The 20,906-nt window shown below is 39.6% G+C and overlaps 1 protein-coding gene across 1 annotated transcript in view; it reads right to left on the minus strand.

Annotated features, from left to right (window-relative positions):
- Positions 1-1,001: 1,001 nt before the first annotated feature.
- Positions 1,002-20,906, minus strand: part of LOC119960445 (T cell receptor beta chain MC.7.G5-like) — a 28,897-nt gene continuing 8,992 nt past the window's right edge. Inside the window, exon 4 of the mRNA XM_038788169.1 lies at positions 1,002-1,030. Coding sequence (XP_038644097.1) covers positions 1,002-1,030 — 29 coding nt within the window. The remainder of the gene's footprint in view (positions 1,031-20,906) is intronic.

Consider the following 20,906-nt stretch of genomic DNA (forward strand, 5'->3'; position numbering starts at 1 on the left):
AAAGATGAGGGGGGGGGGTCTTATTGAAACTTACAGGATACTGCGTGGCCTGGATAGAGTGGACGTGGATGTGTCCACTTGTAGGGAAAACTAGAAGCAGAGGACACCATCTCAGACTGAAGGGACGATCCTTTAAAACAGAGATGAGGAGGAATTTCTTCAGCCAGAGGGTGGGTGAATCTGTGGAACTCTTTGCCGCAGAAGGCTGTGGAGGCCAAATCTCTGAGATAATAAGAATAATCGCTTATTGTCACAAGTAGGCTTCAAATGAAGTTACTGTGAATAGCCCCTAGTCGCCACATTCAGGCGCCTGTTCGGGGAGGCCGGTACGGGAATTGAACCCGCGCTGCTGGCCTTGTTCTGCATTACAAGCCAGCCGTTTAGCCCACCCTGCTAAACCAGCCCAGAGTGTCTCTAATACAGAGATAGATAGGCTTTTGATCAATAAGGGGATCAGGGGGTTATGGGGAGAAGGCAGGAGAATGGGGATGAGAGAAATATCAGCCATGATTGAATGGTGGAGCAGACTCGATGGGCCGAGTGGCCTATTTCTGCTCCTATGTCTTATGGTCTTCGATATGCACACCTAATCCATTATTATAGCAGGTAGATACAATCCAATATATATACCAATGTCTTACATTGATTACAATGGAGACTGCAAATTAACCGGATCGGCAGATGAGGCGAACAGTCTGGGTTAGTCTGTGTGCAACCACTGTAGTCATGTTTGCGAAGAGTCCTGTCTTGAAATGTGGGGAGCCAAGGGTGTCATTGAACCATTGTAAAATGCTTGGGCTGATGGAGTTGAGTTTGGATTGAGGGGGATTCCCTGTGGAGTTAATTAGGTTCCAGATGATGTCGTCACTGGGTGGAGCTGAGGAGTCAGTGAGTTAGGAAAACGCAGTTGAGCCCTAAGCTAAATGAAGCTGTGACTAGAGGTCGAGCAGATTGCTGTCACCAGAGTTCAGTTGAAAGAGATTGACGGTATTTAAGGCGGTTCAGACTTGTCTGAGTACAAGGTGGAGAGCTGAAACAAAAGGAGAAACAGCTTTCTGAAAACAGTTTCTGCGTTTCTCTGAAGCATGGACCTTTGCCAAAGTGCCCACCAGGAGATGGTTAAATAAGTTAAGAGCCCATGGTGTTCAGGGTAAGATCCTGGCATGGATAGAGGATTGGCTGACTGGCAGAAGGCAGAGAGTGGGGATAAAGGGGTCTTTTTCAGGATGGCAGCCGGTGACTAGTGGTGTGCCTCAGGGGTCTGTGCTGGGACCACAACTTTTCACAATATACATTAATGATCTGGAGGGAGGAACTGAAGGAACTGTTGCTCAGTTTGCAGATGATACAAAGATCTGCAGAGGGACGGGTAGTATTGAGGAAGCAAAGGGGCTGCAGAAGGATTTGGACAAGCTAGGAGAGCGGGCAATGAAGTGGCAAATGGAATACAATGTGGAAAAGTGTGAGGTTATGCACTTTGGAAGGAGGAATAGAGGCACAGACTATTTTCTAAATGGGGAAATGCTTCGGAAAGCAGAAGCACAAAGGGACTTGGGAGTCCTTGTTCACGATTCTCTTAAGGTTAACGTGCAGGTTCAGTCGGCAGTTAGGAAGGCAAATGCAATGTTAGCATTCATGTCGAGAGGGCTAGAGTACAAGACCAGGGATGCACTTCTGAGGCTGTATAAGGCTCTGGTCAGACCCCATTTGGAGTATTGTGAGCAGTTTTGGGCCCCGTATCTAAGGAAGGACGTGCTGGGGCCTTGGAAAGGGTCCAGAGGGAGGTTCACAAGAACGATCCCTGGAATGAAGAGCTTGTCGTATGAGGAACGGTTGAGGACTCTGGGTCTGTACTCGTTGGTGTTAAGAAGGATGAGGGGGGGATCTTATTGAAACTTACAGGATACTGCGAGGCCTGGATAGAGAGGACGTGGAGAGGATGTTTCCACTTGTAAGAAAAACTAGAAGCAGAGGATTCACCATCTCAGACTGAAGGGACGATCCTTTAAAACAGAGATGAGGAGGAATTTCTTCAGCCAGAGGGTGGGTGAATCTGTGGAACTCTTTGCCGCAGGAAGGCTGTGGAGGCCAAATCACTGAGTGTCTTTAAGACAGAGATCGATATGTTCTTGATCAATAAGGGGATCAGGGGTTATGGGGAGAAGGCAGTTTGGGAGATGACGCATCCTATCCTGATCTGCACCTGTGGGATTAGCAGCCTAACCCTCGGTTATTAAACCCCTTTGTTGGGACAGAAATCCTCCAGGGCATTTCTTGAGCAAATACACTCTCTCTCTCTCCCTCTGTTTGCCCATCTCTATCTCCCTGTCTCGCTCGCTCGCTCTCTCCATCACTCCCGCTCAGCCTCTCTCTCTCTGTTTGCCTACCGCTGTCTTCTTCGCTCTCTGCCTCTCCCTTACTGCTTTTCTCTGCTTATCTCTCTCGGTGTCTCACTCTCTCTCTGTCTGTCTCTGTCTCTTTTTTTCTTGCTCTCTCCGCTTTCCCCTCTCTCTCTCTCTTTGTCTCACACCCTCTCTCTAGGTCTCCATCTCTATTTCACTCTCTCCGTCCTTTCTCTCTCGTCTCCCAATCACTGTCTTTCTCTCTGTTTCCCTCCCTTGCTCTCCATCTCACTCTCTCTGCCTGTCTCTCAGTCTTTCCCTCTCTCTGTCCATTTCGCTCTCTGTCTCTTTCTCTGTCTCTATCGTACACTCTCTCTATCTGTCTCTTTACCTCTTGTTTTGCCTCTTTCTCAAAGAACATAGAACAAAGAAAAGTACAGCACAGGAACAGGCCCTTCGGCCCTCCAAACCCGTGCTGACCATGCTGCCCGTCTAAACTAAAATCTTCTCCACTTCCTGGGTCCGTATCCCTCTATTCCCATCCTATTCATGTATTTGTCAAGATGCCCCTTAAACGTCACTATCGTCCCGGCTTCCATCACCTCCTCCGGCAGCGAGTTCCAGGCACCCACTACCCTCTGTGTAAAAAACTTGCCTCATACATCTCCTCTAAACCTTGCCCCTCGCACCTTAAACCTATGCCCCCTAGTAATTGACCCCTCTACCCTGGGGAAAAGTCTCTGACTATCCACTCTGTCTATGCCCCTCATAATTTTGTAGATCTCTATCAGGTCGCCCCTCAACCTCCGTCGTTCCAGTGAGAACAAGCCGAGTTTATTCAACCACACCTCATAGCTAATGCCCTCCATACCAGGCAACATCCTGGTAAATCTCTTCTGCACCCTCTCTAAAGCCTCCACATCCTTCTGGTAGTGTGGCGACCAGAATTGAACACTATACTCCAAGTGTGGCCTAACTAAGGTTCACACCAACTCCCTTGACTGCCCCCTTGCTGTATCTGAGTCTCCCTCTCTCTCTCTGCATCTCTTTGTCGATTCCAAAATCTCTTTGTCGATCTCTCATTTTCTGCTCCTGTTTTCTTTCCATCTCTGTCTCACTCTGCCCCGTTTTGAGGCCTCCTCTCGTCTCTCGAGCCTGCTATCTGGATTCGTCCCTCTATCCATATAATAATTTTGATTATTGTCACAAGTCGGCTTACATTAACACTGCAATGAAGTAACTGTGAAAAGCCCCTAGTCGCCACACTCCGGCGCCTGTTCGGGTACACAGAGGGAGAATTCCGAATGTAGAAATCACCTAACAGCACGTCTTTTGGGGCTTGTGGGAGGAAACCGGAGCACCCGGATGAAACCCACGCAGACACAGGGAGAACATGCAGCCCCGCACAGACAGTGACCCAAGCTGGGAATCGAAACCGGTTCCCTGGCGCTGTGAAGCAACAGTGCTAACATGCCACCCATCTCTCTGCCTATCCGCATCGGTCTATCTCTCTCTCCTGCACTCTCTTGCTCGCTCTCTCTCTCTATCTCTCTCTCACGAACTGCGGAACAAAAGCAGCTTCCGTTATCATGGAAACATGAAGTTGTGCAGAACACTGCGTCGGACAAGGAGGATGTTACTGCCGGAACGGTAAATTACTAAACAATCATCAGAAATTCAAAGCAGCACAGACCAATGACTCAGACAGGCTTAGAAAGATGATTCATACCGTACACAATATACAGCACAATAGTGAGGAACGCTATATATATAAATAATAAATACAGTGTTAAACCCAGTGACACACGGTGTGATATTATATAATATACACAGCGTTATACCCAGTGACACACGGTGTGATATTATATAATATATACAGCGTTAAACCCAGTGACACACGGTGTGTATTATATAATATACACAGCGTTATACCCAGTGACACACGGTGTGATATATAATATATACAGCGTTATACCCAGTGACACACGGTGTGTATATATAATATATACAGCGTTATACCCAGTGACACACGGTGTGTATATATAATATATACAGCGTTATACCCAGTGACACACGGTGTGTTATTATATAATATACACAGCGTTATACCCAGTGACACACGGTGTGATATATAATATACACAGCGTTATACCCAGTGACACACGGTGTGATATATAATATACACAGCGTTATACCCAGTGACACACGGTGTGATATATAATATACACAGCGTTATACCCAGTGACACACGGTGTGATATATAATATACACAGCGTTATACCCAGTGACACACGGTGTGTTATTATATAATATACACAGCGTTATACCCAGTGACACACGGTGTGATATATAATATATACAGCGTTATACCCAGTGACACACGGTGTGATATATAATATACACAGCGTTATACCCAGTGACACACGGTGTGATATATAATATACACAGCGTTATACCCAGTGACACACGGTGTGATATATAATATACACAGTGTTATACCCAGTGACACACGGTGTGATATATAATATATACAGCGTTATACCCAGTGACACACGGTGTGATATATAATATACACAGCGTTATACCCAGTGACACACGGTGTGATATATAATATACACAGCGTTATACCCAGTAACACACGGTGTGATATATAATATACACAGCGTTATACCCAGTGACACACGGTGTGTTATTATATAATATACACAGCGTTATACCCAGTGACACACGGTGTGTTATATAATATATACAGCGTTATACCCAGTGACACACGGTGTGATATATAATATATACAGCGTTATACCCAGTGACACACGGTGTGATATATAATATACACAGCGTTATACCCAGTGACACACGGTGTGATATATAATATACACAGCGTTATACCCAGTGACACACGGTGTGATATATAATATACACAGCGTTATACCCAGTGACACACGGTGTGATATATAATATACACAGCGTTATACCCAGTGACACACGGTGTGATATATAATATACACAGCGTTATACCCAGTGACACACGGTGTGATATATAATATACACAGCGTTATACCCAGTGACACACGGTGTGATATATAATATACACAGCGTTATACCCAGTGACACACGGTGTGATATATAATATATACAGCGTTATACCCAGTGACACACGGTGTGATATATAATATACACAGCGTTATACCCAGTGACACACGGTGTGATATATAATATATACAGCGTTATACCCAGTGACACACGGTGTGATATATAATATACACAGCGTTATACCCAGTGACACACGGTGTGATATATAATATACACAGCGTTATACCCAGTGACACACGGTGTGATATATAATATACACAGCGTTATACCCAGTGACACACGGTGTGCTATATAATATACACAGCGTTATACCCAGTGACACACGGTGTGATATATAATATACACAGCGTTATACCCAGTGACACACGGTGTGATATATAATATACACAGCGTTATACCCAGTGACACACGGTGTGATATATAATATACACAGCGTTATACCCAGTGACACACGGTGTGATATATAATATATACAGCGTTATACCCAGTGACACACGGTGTGATATATAATATACACAGCGTTATACCCAGTGACACACGGTGTGATATATAATATACACAGCGTTATACCCAGTGACACACGGTGTGATATATAATATACACAGCGTTATACCCAGTGACACACGGTGTGCTATATAATATACACAGCGTTATACCCAGTGACACACGGTGTGATATATAATATACACAGCGTTATACCCAGTGACACACGGTGTGTTATTATATAATATACACAGCGTTATACCCAGTGACACACGGTGTGTTATTATATAATATACACAGCGTTATACCCAGTGACACACGGTGTGTTATTATATAATATACACAGCGTTATACCCAGTGACACACGGTGTGTTATTATATAATATATACAGCGTTATACCCAGTGACACACGGTGCGTTATTATATAATATACACAGCGTTATACCCAGTGACACACGGTGTGATATATAATATACACAGCGTTATACCCAGTGACACACGGTGTGATATATAATATACACAGCGTTATACCCAGTGACACACGGTGTGATATATAATATATACAGCGTTATACCCAGTGACACACGGTGTGTTATTATATAATATATACAGTGTTATACCCAGTGACGCACTGTGCGTTATTATATAATATATACAGCGTTATACCCAGTGACACACGGTGTGATATATAATATACACAGCGTTATACCCAGTGACACACGGTGTGTTATTATATAATATACACAGCGTTATACCCAGTGACACACGGTGTGATATATAATATACACAGCGTTATACCCAGTGACACACGGTGTGATATATAATATACACAGCGTTATACCCAGTGACACACGGTGTGATATATAATATACACAGCGTTATACCCAGTGACACACGGTGTGTATATATAATATATACAGCGTTATACCCAGTGACACACGGTGTGATATATAATATACACAGCGTTATACCCAGTGACACACGGTGTGATATATAATATATACAGCGTTATACCCAGTGACACACGGTGTGATATATAATATATACAGCGTTATACCCAGTGACACACGGTGTGATATATAATATACACAGCGTTATACCCAGTGACACACGGTGTGATATATAATATACACAGCGTTATACCCAGTGACACACGGTGTGATATATAATATACAGCGTTATACCCAGTGACACACGGTGTGATATATAATATATACAGCGTTATACCCAGTGACACACGGTGTGATATATAATATATACAGCGTTATACCCAGTGACACACGGTGTGATATATAATATACACAGCGTTATACCCAGTGACACACGGTGTGATATATAATATATACAGCGTTATACCCAGTGACACACGGTGTGTTATTATATAATATATACAGCGTTATACCCAGTGACACACGGTGTGTATATATAATATATACAGCGTTATACCCAGTGACACACGGTGTGATATATAATATACACAGCGTTATACCCAGTGACACACGGTGTGATATATAATATACACAGCGTTATACCCAGTGACACACGGTGTGATATATAATATACACAGCGTTATACCCAGTGACACACGGTGTGATATATAATATACACAGCGTTATACCCAGTGACACACGGTGTGCTATATAATATATACAGCGTTATACCCAGTGACACACGGTGTGATATATAATATACACAGCGTTATACCCAGTGACACACGGTGTGTTATTATATAATATACACAGCGTTATACCCAGTGACACACGGTGTGATATATAATATACACAGCGTTATACCCAGTGACACACGGTGTGATATATAATATATACAGCGTTATACCCAGTGACACACGGTGTGATATATAATATACACAGCGTTATACCCAGTGACACACGGTGTGATATATAATATACACAGCGTTATACCCAGTGACACACGGTGTGTATATATAATATACACAGCGTTATACCCAGTGACACACGGTGTGATATATAATATACACAGCGTTATACCCAGTGACACACGGTGTGTTATTATATAATATACACAGCGTTATACCCAGTGACACACGGTGTGTTATTATATAATATACACAGCGTTATACCCAGTGACACACGGTGTGATATATAATATACACAGCGTTATACCCAGTGACACACGGTGTGATATATAATATACACAGCGTTATACCCAGTGACACACGGTGTGTATATATAATATACACAGCGTTATACCCAGTGACACACGGTGTGTTATTATATAATATACACAGCGTTATACCCAGTGACACACGGTGTGTTATTATATAATATATACAGCGTTATACCCAGTGACACACGGTGTGTATATATAATATATACAGCGTTATACCCAGTGACACACGGTGTGATATATAATATATACAGCGTTATACCCAGTGACACACGGTGTGATATATAATATATACAGCGTTATACCCAGTGACACACGGTGTGTATTATATAATATACACAGCGTTATACCCAGTGACACACGGTGTGTTATATATAATATACACAGCGTTATACCCAGTGACACACGGTGTGTTATTATATAATATACACAGCGTTATACCCAGTGACACACGGTGTGATATATAATATATACAGCGTTATACCCAGTGACACACGGTGTGATATATAATATACACAGCGTTATACCCAGTGACACACGGTGTATATATAATATATACAGCGATATACCCAGTGACACACGGTGTGCTATATAATATATACAGCGTTATACCCAGTGACACACGGTGTGTTATTATATATATACACAGCGTTATACCCAGTGACACACGGTGTGATATATAATATATACAGCGTTATACCCAGTGACACACGGTGTGTTATATAATATATACAGCGTTATACCCAGTAACACACGGTGTGATATATAATATACACAGTGTTATACCCAGTGACACAGGGTGTGATATATAATATATACAGCGTTATACCCAGTGACACACGGTGTGTTATTATATAATATACACAGCGTTATACCCAGTGACACACGGTGTGTTATTATATAATATACACAGCGCTATACCCAGTGACACACGGTGTGTTATTATATAATATATACAGCGTTATACCCAGTGACACACGGTGTGTTATTATATAATATATACAGCATTATACCCAGTGACACACGGTGTGATATTATATAATATACACCGCGTTATACCCAGTGACACACGGTGTGATATATAATATATACAGCGTTATACCCAGCGACACACGGTGTGATATATAATATACACAGCGTTATACCCAGTGACACACGGTGTGTTATTATATAATATACACAGCGTTATACCCAGTGACACACGGTGTGCTATATAATATATACAGCGTTATACCCAGTGACACACGGTGTGATATATAATATATACAGTGTTATACCCAGTGACACACGGTGTGTTATTATATAATATATACAGCGTTATACCCAGTGACACACGGTGTGTTATTATATAATATACACAGCGTTATACCCAGTGACACACGGTGTGATATATAATATATACAGCGTTATAACCAGTGACACACGGTGTGATATATAATATATACAGCATTATACCCAGTGACACACGGTGTGTTATTATATAATATATACAGCGTTATACCCAGTGACACACGGTGTGATATATAATATACACAGCGTTATACCCAGTGACACACGGTGTGATATATAATATACACAGCGTTATACCCAGTGACACACGGTGTGATATATAATATACACAGCGTTATACCCAGTGACACACGGTGTGATATATAATATATACAGCGTTATACCCAGTGACACACGGTGTGTTATTATATAATATACACAGCGTTATACCCAGTGACACACGGTGTGATATATAATATATACAGCGTTATACCCAGTGACACACGGTGTGATATATAATTTATACAGCGTTATACCCAGTGACACACGGTGTGATATATAATATACACAGCGTTATACCCAGTGACACACGGTGTGTTATATAATATACACAGCGTTATACCCAGTGACACACGGTGTGATATATAATATACACAGCGTTATACCCAGTGACACACGGTGTGATATATAATATACACAGCGTTATACCCAGTGACACACGGTGTGATATATAATATACACAGCGTTATACCCAGTGACACACGGTGTGTTATTATATAATATATACAGCGTTATACCCAGTGACACACGGTGTGATATATAATATATACAGCGTTATACCCAGTGACACACGGTGTGTTATTATATAATATATACAGCGTTATACCCAGTGACACACGGTGTGATATATAATATATACAGCGTTATACCCAGTGACACACGGTGTGTTATTATATAATATATACAGCGTTATACCCAGTGACATACGGTGTGATATATAATATACACAGCGTTATACCCAGTGACACACGGTGTGATATATAATATATACAGCGTTATACCCAGTGACACACGGTGTGTTATTATATAATATACACAGCGTTATACCCAGTGACACACGGTGTGATATATAATATATACAGCGTTATACCCAGTGACACACGGTGTGTTATTATATAATATATACAGTGTTATACCCAGTGACACACGGTGTGATATATAATATATACAGCGTTATACCCAGTGACACACGGTGTGTTATTATATAATATACACAGCGTTATACCCAGTGACACACGGTGTGATATATAATATATACAGCGTTATACCCAGTGACACACGGTGTGATATATAATATACACAGCGTTATACCCAGTGACACACGGTGTGATATATAATATACACAGCGTTATACCCAGTGACACACGGTGTGTTATTATATAATATATACAGTGTTATACCCAGTGACACACGGTGTGTTATTATATAATATACACAGCGTTATACCCAGTGACACACGGTGTGATATATAATATATACAGCGTTATACCCAGTGACACACGGTGTGATATATAATATATACAGCGTTATACCCAGTGACACACGGTGTGATATATAATATATACAGCGTTATACCCAGTGACACACGGTGTGTTATTATATAATATATACAGCGTTATACCCAGTGACACACGGTGTGTTATTATATAATATATACAGCGTTATACCCAGTGACACACGGTGTGATATATAATATATACAGCGTTATACCCAGTGACACACGGTGTGATATATAATATACACAGCGTTATACCCAGTGACACACGGTGTGCTATATAATATACACAGCGTTATACCCAGTGACACACGGTGTGATATATAATATACACAGCGTTATACCCAGTGACACACGGTGTGATATATAATATATACAGTGTTATACCCAGTGACACACGGTGTGATATATAATATACACAGCGTTATACCCAGTGACACACGGTGTGATATATAATATATACAGTGTTATACCCAGTGACACACGGTGTGATATATAATATACACAGCGTTATACCCAGTGACACACGGTGTGTTATTATATAATATACACAGCGTTATACCCAGTGACACACGGTGTGTTATTATATAATATATACAGCGTTATACCCAGTGACACACGGTGTGTTATTATATAATATACACAGCGTTATACCCAGTGACACACGGTGTGATATATAATATACACAGTGTTATACCCAGTGACACACGGTGTGTTATTATATAATATATACAGCGTTATACCCAGTGACACACGGTGTGTTATTATATAATATACACAGCGTTATACCCAGTGACACACGGTGTGATATATAATATACACAGTGTTATACCCAGTGACACACGGTGTGTTATTATATAATATACACAGCGTTATACCCAGTGACACACGGTGTGTTATTATATAATATACACAGCGTTATACCCAGTGACACACGGTGTGTTATTATATAATATACACAGCGTTATACCCAGTGACACACGGTGTGTTATTATATAATATATACAGCGTTATACCCAGTGACACACGGTGTGATATATAATATACACAGCGTTATACCCAGTGACACACGGTGTGATATATAATATACACAGCGTTATACCCAGTGACACACGGTGTGATATATAATATACACAGCGTTATACCCAGTGACACACGGTGTGTATATATAATATATACAGCGTTATACCCAGTGACACACGGTGTGATATATAATATACACAGCGTTATACCCAGTGACACACGGTGTGATATATAATATACACAGCGTTATACCCAGTGACACACGGTGTGATATATAATATACACAGCGTTATACCCAGTGACACACGGTGTGATATATAATATACACAGCGTTATACCCAGTGACACACGGTGTGTTATATATAATATATACAGCGTTATACCCAGTGACACACGGTGTGTATATATAATATATACAGCGTTATACCCAGTGACACACGGTGTGTTATTATATAATATACACAGCGTTATACCCAGTGACACACGGGGTGTATTATATAATATACACAGCGCTATACCCAGTGACACACGGTGTGTTATTATATAATATATACAGCGTTATACCCAGTGACACACGGTGTGTTATTATATAATATATACAGCATTATACCCAGTGACACACGGTGTGATATTATATAATATACACCGCGTTATACCCAGTGACACACGGTGTGATATATAATATATACAGCGTTATACCCAGCGACACACGGTGTGATATATAATATACACAGCGTTATACCCAGTGACACACGGTGTGTTATTATATAATATATACAGCGTTATACCCAGTGACACACGGTGTGATATATAATATATACAGTGTTATACCCAGTGACACACGGTGTGTTATATATAATATATACAGCGTTATACCCAGTGACACACGGTGTGTTATTATATAATATACACAGCGTTATACCCAGTGACACACGGTGTGATATATAATATATACAGCGTTATACCCAGTGACACACGGTGTGATATATAATATATACAGCATTATACCCAGTGACACACGGTGTGTTATTATATAATATATACAGCGTTATACCCAGTGACACACGGTGTGATATATAATATACACAGCGTTATACCCAGTGACACACGGTGTGATATATAATATACACAGCGTTATACCTAGTGACACACGGTGTGATATATAATATACACAGCGTTATACCCAGTGACACACGGAGTGATATATAATATATACAGTGTTATACCCAGTGACACACGGTGTGATATATAATATATACAGCGTTATACCCAGTGACACACGGTGTGCTATATAATATACACAGCGTTATACCCAGTGACACACGGTGTGATATATAATATACACAGCGTTATACCCAGTGACACACGGTGTGATATATAATATACACAGCGTTATACCCAGTGACACACGGTGTGATATATAATATATACAGCGTTATACCCAGTGACACACGGTGTGTTATTATATAATATACACAGCGTTATACCCAGTGACACACGGTGTGATATATAATATATACAGCGTTATACCCAGTGACACACGGTGTGATATATAATATATACAGCGTTATACCCAGTGACACACGGTGTGATATATAATATACACAGCGTTATACCCAGTGACACACGGTGTGATATATAATATATACAGCGTTATACCCAGTGACACATGGTGTGTTATATAATATACACAGCGTTATACCCAGTGACACACGGTGTGATATATAATATACACAGCGTTATACCCAGTGACACACGGTGTGTTATTATATAATATATACAGCGTTATACCCAGTGACACACGGTGTGTTATTATATAATATATACAGCGTTATACCCAGTGACACACGGTGTGATATATAATATACACAGCGTTATACCCAGTGACACACGGTGTGATATATAATATATACAGCGTTATACCCAGTGACACACGGTGTGTTATTATATAATATACACAGCGTTATACCCAGTGACACACGGTGTGTTATTATATAATATATACAGCGTTATACCCAGTGACACACGGTGTGTTATTATATAATATACACAGCGTTATACCCAGTGACACACGGTGTGATATATAATATATACAGCGTTATACCCAGTGACACACGGTGTGATATATAATATACACAGCGTTATACCCAGTGACACACGGTGTGATATATAATATACACAGCGTTATACCCAGTGACACACGGTGTGTATTATATAATATATACAGTGTTATACCCAGTGACACACGGTGTGTTATTATATAATATACACAGCGTTATACCCAGTGACACACGGTGTGATATATAATATACACAGCGTTATACCCAGTGACACACGGTGTGATATATAATATATACAGCGTTATACCCAGTGACACACGGTGTGATATATAATATATACAGCGTTATACCCAGTGACACACGGTGTGTTATTATATAATATATACAGCGATATACCCAGTGACACACGGTGTGTTATTATATAATATATACAGCGTTATACCCAGTGACACACGGTGTGATATATAATATATACAGTGTTATACCCAGTGACACACGGTGTGATATATAATATACACAGCGTTATACCCAGTGACACACGGTGTGCTATATAATATACACAGCGTTATACCCAGTGACACACGGTGTGATATATAATATACACAGCGTTATACCCAGTGACACACGGTGTGATATATAATATATACAGTGTTATACCCAGTGACACACGGTGTGATATATAATATACACAGCGTTATACCCAGTGACACACGGTGTGATATATAATATATACAGTGTTATACCCAGTGACACACGGTGTGATATATAATATACACAGCGTTATACCCAGTGACACACGGTGTGTTATTATATAATATACACAGCGTTATACCCAGTGACACACGGTGTGTTATTATATAATATATACAGCGATATACCCAGTGACACACGGTGTGTTATTATATAATATACACAGCGTTATACCCAGTGACACACGGTGTGATATATAATATACACAGTGTTATACCCAGTGACACACGGTGTGTTATTATATAATATATACAGCGTTATACCCAGTGACACACGGTGTGTTATATATAATATACACAGCGTTATACCCAGTGACACACGGTGTGATATATAATATACACAGTGTTATACCCAGTGACACACGGTGTGATATATAATATACACAGCGTTATACCCAGTGACACACGGTGTGATATATAATATACACAGCGTTATACCCAGTGACACACGGTGTGATATATAATATACACAGCGTTATACCCAGTGACACACGGTGTGTTATTATATAATATATACAGCATTATACCCAGTGGCACACAGTGTGATATATAATATACACAGAGTTATACCCAGTGACACACGGTGTGATATATAATATATACAGTGTTATACCCAGTGACACACGGTGTGATATATAATATACACAGCGTTATACCCAGTGACACACGGTGTGTTATTATATAATATATACAGTGTTATACCCAGTGACACACGGTGTGTGATATATAATATATACAGCGTTATACCCAGTGACACACGGTGTGTTATTATATAATATACACAGCGTTATACCCAGTGACACACGGTGTGTTATTATATAATATACACAGCGCTATACCCAGTGACACACGGTGTGTTATTATATAATATATACAGCGTTATACCCAGTGACACACGGTGTGTTATTATATAATATATACAGCATTATACCCAGTGACACACGGTGTGATATTATATAATATACACCGCGTTATACCCAGTGACACACGGTGTGATATATAATATATACAGCGTTATACCCAGCGACACACGGTGTGATATATAATATACACAGCGTTATACCCAGTGACACACGGTGTGTTATTATATAATATATACAGCGTTATACCCAGTGACACACGGTGTGATATATAATATATACAGTGTTATACCCAGTGACACACGGTGTGTTATTATATAATATATACAGCGTTATACCCAGTGACACACGGTGTGTTATTATATAATATACACAGCGTTATACCCAGTGACACACGGTGTGATATATAATATATACAGCGTTATACCCAGTGACACACGGTGTGATATATAATATATACAGCATTATACCCAGTGACACACGGTGTGTTATTATATAATATATACAGCGTTATACCCAGTGACACACTGTGTGATATATAATATACACAGCGTTATACCCAGTGACACACGGTGTGATATATAATATACACAGCGTTATACCCAGTGACACACGGTGTGATATATAATATACACAGCGTTATACCCAGTGACACACGGTGTGATATATAATATACACAGCGTTATACCCAGTGACACACGGTGTGATATATAATATACACAGCGTTATACCCAGTGACACACGGTGTGATATATAATATACACAGCGTTATACCCAGTGACACACGGTGTGTATTATATAATATACAGCGTTATACCCAGTGACACACGGTGTGTTATTATATAATATACACAGCGTTATACCCAGTGACACACGGTGTGATATATAATATATACAGCGTTATACCCAGTGACACACGGTGTGATATATAATATATACAGCGTTATACCCAGTGACACACGGTGTGATATATAATATACACAGCGTTATACCCAGTGACACACGGTGTGATATATAATATACACAGCGTTATACCCAGTGACACACGGTGTGTTATTATATAATATATACAGCGTTATACCCAGTGACACACGGTGTGTTATTATATAATATATACAGCGTTATACCCAGTGACACACGGTGTGATATATAATATACACAGCGTTATACCCAGTGACACACGGTGTGATATATAATATATACAGCGTTATACCCAGTGACACACGGTGTGATATATAATATATACAGCGTTATACCCAGTGACACACGGTGTGTTATATAATATACACAGCGTTATACCCAGTGACACACGGTGTGATATATAATATATACAGCGTTATACCCAGTGACACACGGTGTGTTATTATATAATATACACAGCGTTATACCCAGTGACACACGGTGTGATATATAATATATACAGCGTTATACCCAGTGACACACGGTGTGATATATAATATACACAGCGTTATACCCAGTGACACACGGTGTGATATATAATATACACAGCGTTATACCCAGTGACACACGGTGTGTTATTATATAATATATACAGTGTTATACCCAGTGACACACGGTGTGTTATTATAATATACACAGCGTTATACCCAGTGACACACGGTGTGATATATAATATACACAGCGTTATACCCAGTGACACACGGTGTGATATATAATATATACAGCGTTATACCCAGTGACACACGGTGTGATATATAATATATACAGCGTTATACCCAGTGACACACGGTGTGTTATTATATAATATATACAGCGATATACCCAGTGACACACGGTGTGTTATTATATAATATATACAGCGTTATACCCAGTGACACACGGTGTGATATATAATATATACAGTGTTATACCCAGTGACACACGGTGTGATATATAATATACACAGCGTTATACCCAGTGACACACGGTGTGCTATATAATATACACAGCGTTATACCCAGTGACACACGGTGTGATATATAATATACACAGCGTTATACCCAGTGACACACGGTGTGATATATAATATATACAGTGTTATACCCAGTGACACACGGTGTGATATATAATATATACAGCGTTATACCCAGTGACACACGGTGTGATATATAATATATACAGTGTTATACCCAGTGACACACGGTGTGATATATAATATACACAGCGTTATACCCAGTGACACACGGTGTATATTATATAATATACACAGCGTTATACCCAGTGACACACGGTGTGTTATTATATAATATATACAGCGATATACCCAGTGACACACGGTGTGTTATTATATAATATACACAGCGTTATACCCAGTGACACACGGTGTGATATATAATATACACAGTGTTATACCCAGTGACACACGGTGTGTTATTATATAATATATACAGCGTTATACCCAGTGACACACGGTGTGTTATTATATAATATACACAGCGTTATACCCAGTGACACACGGTGTGATATATAATATACACAGTGTTATACCCAGTGACACACGGTGTGTTATTATATAATATATACAGCGTTATACCCAGTGACACACGGTGTGATATATAATATACACAGCGTTATACCCAGTGACACACGGTGTGATATATAATATACACAGCGTTATACCCAGTGACACACGGTGTGTTATTATATAATATACACAGCGTTATACCCAGTGACACACGGTGTGTATTATATAATATACACAGCGTTATACCCAGTGACACACGGTGTGTATATATAATATATACAGCAGTTATACCCAGTGACACACGGTGTGTTATTATATAATATACACAGCGTTATACCCAGTGACACACGGTGTGATATATAATATAACAGCGTTATACCCAGTGACACACGGTGTGATATATAATATACACAGCGTTATACCCAGTGACACACGGTGTGATATATAATATACACAGCGTTATACCCAGTGACACACGGTGTGATATATAATATACACAGCGTTATACCCAGTGACACACGGTGTGTTATTATATAATATATACAGCATTATACCCAGTGGCACACAGTGTGATATATAATATATACAGCGTTATACCCAGTGACACACGGTGTGCTATATAATATACACAGCGTTATACCCAGTGACACACGGTGTGATATTATATAATATACACAGCGTTATACCCAGTGACACACGGTGTGATATATAATATACACAGCGTTATACCCAGTGACACACGGTGTGATATATAATATACACAGCGTTATACCCAGTGACACACGGTGTGATATATAATATACACAGCGTTATACCCAGTGACACACGGTGTGTTATTATATAATATATACAGTGTTATACCCAGTGACACACGGTGTGTTATTATATAATATATACAGCGTTATACCCAGAGACACACGGTGTGTTATTATATAATATATACAGTGTTATACCCAGTGACACACGGTGTGTTATTATATAATATATACAGTGTTATACCCAGTGACACACGGTGTGTTATTATATAATATATACAGCGTTATACCCAGTGACACACAGTGTGTTATTATATAATATACACAGCGTTATACCCAGTGACACACGGTGTGATATATAATATACACAGCGTTATACCCAGTGACACACGGTGTGATATATAATATATACAGCGTTATACCCAGTGACACACGGTGTGATATATAATATATACAGCGTTATACCCAGTGACACACGGTGTGTTATTATATAATATACACAGTGTTATACCCAGTGACACACGGTGTGTTATTATATAATATATACAGCGTTATACCCAGAGACACACGGTGTGTTATTATATAATATACACAGCGTTATACCCAGTGACACACGGTGTGTTATTATATAATATATACAGCGTTATACCCAGTGACACACGGTGTGATATATAATATATACAGCGTTATACCCAGTGACACACGGTGTGTTATTATATAATATACACAGCGTTATACCCAGTGACACACGGTGTGATATATAATATATACAGCGTTATACCCAGTGACACACGGTGTGTTATTATATAATATATACAGCGTTATACCCAGTGACACACAGTGTGATATATAATATATACAGCGTTATACCCAGTGACACACGGTGTGTTATTATATAATATACACAGCGTTATACCCAGTGACACACGGTGTGTTATTATATAATATACACAGCGTTATACCCAGTGACACACGGTGTGTTATTATATAATATACACAGCGTTATACCCAGTGACACACGGTGTGATATATAATATACACAGCGTTATACCCAGTGACACACGGTGTGATATATAATATACACAGCGTTATACCCAGTGACACACGGTGTGATATATAATATACACAGCGTTATACCCAGTGACACACGGTGTGATATATAATATATACAGCGTTATACCCAGTGACACACGGTGTGATATATAATATACACAGCGTTATACCCAGTGACACACGGTGTGTTATTATATAATATATACAGCGTTATACCCAGTAACACACGGTGTGATATATAATATATACAGCGTTATGCCCAGTGACACACGGTGTGTTATTATATAATATATACAGCGTTATACCCAGTGACACACGGTGTGATATATAATATATACAGCGATATACCCAGTGACACACGGTGTGTTATATATAATATACACAGCGTTATACCCAGTGACACACGGTGTGATTATATAATATACACAGCGTTATACCCAGTGACACACGGTGTGCTATTATATAATATACACAGCGTTATACCCAGTGACACACGGTGTGATATATAATATATACAGCGTTATACCCAGTGACACACGGTGTGTATATATAATATACACAGCGTTATACCCAGTGACACACGGTGTGTTATTATATAATATACACAGCGTTATACCCAGTGACACACGGTGTGTTATTATATAATATACACAGCGTTATACCCAGTGACACACGGTGTGATATATAATATACACAGCGTTATACCCAGTGACACACGGTGTGTTATATATAATATACACAGCGTTATACCCAGTGACACACGGTGTGTTATTATATAATATATACAGCGTTATACCCAGTGACACACGGTGTGTTTAATATAATATATACAGCGTTATACCCAGTGACACACGGTGTGTTTAATATAATATATACAGCGTTATACCCAGTGACACACGGTGTGTATATATAATATATACAGCGTTATACCCAGTGACACACGGTGTGTTATATATAATATATACAGCGTTATACCCAGTGACACACGGTGTGATATATAATATATACAGCGTTATACCCAGTGACACACGGTGTGATATATAATATATAC

The sequence above is a fragment of the Scyliorhinus canicula genome, unplaced genomic scaffold, assembly GCF_902713615.1.
Source record: "Scyliorhinus canicula unplaced genomic scaffold, sScyCan1.1, whole genome shotgun sequence".
Lineage (NCBI taxonomy): Eukaryota > Metazoa > Chordata > Chondrichthyes > Carcharhiniformes > Scyliorhinidae > Scyliorhinus > Scyliorhinus canicula.